We start from the raw sequence: 2,609 nt of genomic DNA, 5'->3' as shown, positions 1-2,609 counted from the left end.
AAGACCTGAGTGCTTCTACTTTTACTCAAGTACAATATCTGAGTACTTCTACTTTTACTCTAGTACAAGATCTGTGTGCTTCTACTTTTACTCTAGTACAATATCTGAGTACTTCTACTTTTACTCTAGTACAATATATATATACTTATACCACCTCTGTTTATAGCCTATGAAAAAAACTATTAGAAATAGAAGGCTAAAGCTAACGTTAGCAGATAGTGACAATGTATGCTAGCTAGCTAGCTCAACGATTCCTTAAATAATATTGCCACAGAAAAATATTTCAGTTTACATCACGCTCTGCCGCTCCGACAGGGAGCTCTGCTCTGAACACCTGAACGGCCCGTTCTAACAGCTGTTCACCAGCGGTCCAGTATGTGCCACAGTGACTCCGGACGCGCAGTTAATATTAACGAACGCACCCGTGGGTAATGTAGCTGCTGAAGCTAGACCATCATCTCGGAGCAGCAGCCTTATTATACATCTATAGGCAGAGCCGACAGGCAGGAAGACTCGAGCACACAGCTCGCACTTCATTATAATATATAAAAAAAGAACACCATGCGTTTCATGATGGCACATAACAGCTCACGGCCGCAGATCACTCCGGGTCCCAGACCCCAAAAATATTTTTATTGCAGATCTACATGAATCACACAAACGACCTATTTTGGATTCAAAACGGCGAATTTTGCCGAAAGGTGACAAGTTTGCATCACTGGAAAGGAAGTGTCCTCTTTCTCCAGTCAGTGAAATGAGTCCATGAGCAACAAGAATCTGCAGTCAAGCCAGTAAATCCCTACGTTACAGCAAAAAAGCTACAAGAAACTTTTCTTTCTTTCCATTTTTTTTATTTCTTGGATGTGAGGTATGTTATTTTTTGTAAAAAAGCTAAATTCTCCACAGGAGAAATACAGTTTGATTCTACACTCCTGTCTCCATTTATTAAAATTCACTGTAAGTCATCGATACCTGATTGGTCCCTGTTTTTTTCCTAAGAACTTTTTTATCATTCACTTTATATTTCCTGCGTTGCTACAGTTCAGTTTTGTCTTTTTTCTTCCCTTGTTTCTCTCCATCATCATCGGCACACCTGAATCCCAGGTTGTCAGAGGCAGAGTCCGGAGTATTGCCCATCCTGCAGGAGACACACACACCATCATCAGTCAGAAGGCCATACTAAAAAATGATTTAATTTTAATTTTATAAAACATACCTTGTTGTGATTCGCGCCTTATGATTGGCTGAGCCGTCCAGCGTGTCGATCCAGGAGCCGCCTCGCAGCACAAAATGTGGCTGAGCTGCAGGAAAGGGTGTGGAGGTCCATTCCCAAGTGTTCCCCATCATGTCATACAGCCCTGCCGGAAGAATCCAAATCTGTTTGAACCTTTCTGTCACATCTATTGTTTTAAATGAAAAGACCTCTCTGGGACAATGTAGCACTTTTCATCTTGTATAATCTCAATAAGGTTAATTTAACTGGGACAGTTACCATAACTGTTCTGAGGAGGAAATGCTGTGACAGGAGAGACGCCATGGTAACCGTCCTCTGCCGTGTCTCCGTCTGGAAAGGATCCCTAAAACATAAAGATAATTAAGTTCTTATAAAAAGGCATTTACAAATGTCACAAGCAATTACATAAACATATGTTTTAGGAGAAACCATGACAATATATCTTCAATATCTGTTGGCATTCACTAATTTAAAGAGTATGTTAAACCAAACACACATTTTGCAACACTCTTAGTATTTATGTTAATTACATTTTAGTCAAATCATAAAAAACATGTTTCATTTAATTTAGAAATGTCTTATATTGTTTAAAACTTGTCGCAACTGAAATTGTAGCTCAATAAAGTCACAACTATCTGCAGAATTTAAAGGCAAACCCTCACACATTAACATGCATTATTGTCGTTGGCTGACCTGCCACAGGTTGGTACGGTTGGCCTGGAACTTGTTTCCCCACGGGAAAATCCGACCTGGAACACGAGAGGAAGGAAAGTTTTAACGGGATTGCAAACAATGAAAATATGCTGGTACTGATTGCTGAGGGTCATAAAAACTAGTTTCTCATCAGTAGCTCTTGACTTGTGAAGCTTTAAATCAGTCGGGCTCTGGCTCAAGGATGTCAGTCAAGAGTAGATGCAAACAAAGTGTGAAATAGTAGAATATATAGGGGTGTAGAACAGTTCGGTTTATGTTTTTAAGATACTCTATCAATTCTCAAAAACACACCTGATGTCTACTGTGATAATTGTCCTTATATTAAAGGATGAAATGGCCACTTATTGGTCTCGCTGACGGTAAAGCAATACTATATATTGAATCATAACAACTGTATCATGATACGTATCGCATTGGCAGATTCTCGTGACTACACAGCCCTTGTAGAAAAACATATGGTGGCATGTATATTATTACTTCTTGTCTCTGAGTTTACCTTGCAGCCCCCCTCGTGCAGCCCACTCCCACTCCTCCTCAGTAGGGAGTCTCTTGCTCTTCCAGAGGCAGAACGCCTGAGCATCGTTCCAGCTCACCTGAACCACAGGGAAGCTCAGACGCTCCCGAATGCCTGAACCAGGTCCTGCAGGCTGAACAGTGGGGG

At 40.8% G+C, this 2,609-nt stretch overlaps 1 protein-coding gene across 1 annotated transcript in view; it reads right to left on the bottom strand.

Annotated features, from left to right (window-relative positions):
• Positions 1 to 352: 352 nt before the first annotated feature.
• sumf2 (sulfatase modifying factor 2) overlaps positions 353 to 2,609 on the bottom strand; it is a 3,798-nt gene continuing 1,541 nt past the window's right edge. Inside the window, exons 5-9 of the mRNA XM_010786646.1 lie at positions 2,445 to 2,595; positions 1,928 to 1,983; positions 1,493 to 1,577; positions 1,217 to 1,358; positions 353 to 1,138 (exon numbers count right to left, since the gene is read on the bottom strand). Coding sequence (XP_010784948.1) covers positions 1,036 to 1,138; positions 1,217 to 1,358; positions 1,493 to 1,577; positions 1,928 to 1,983; positions 2,445 to 2,595 — 537 coding nt within the window. The 3' untranslated portion in view covers positions 353 to 1,035. The remainder of the gene's footprint in view (positions 1,139 to 1,216; positions 1,359 to 1,492; positions 1,578 to 1,927; positions 1,984 to 2,444; positions 2,596 to 2,609) is intronic.

Source organism: Notothenia coriiceps, unplaced genomic scaffold (genome assembly GCF_000735185.1).
Source record: "Notothenia coriiceps isolate Sejong01 unplaced genomic scaffold, NC01 NC01_scaffold00029431, whole genome shotgun sequence".
NCBI lineage: Eukaryota > Metazoa > Chordata > Actinopteri > Perciformes > Nototheniidae > Notothenia > Notothenia coriiceps.
The sequence above is the reverse complement of the archived record's forward strand: the minus strand, read 5'-3'. Positions and strand labels throughout refer to the sequence as shown.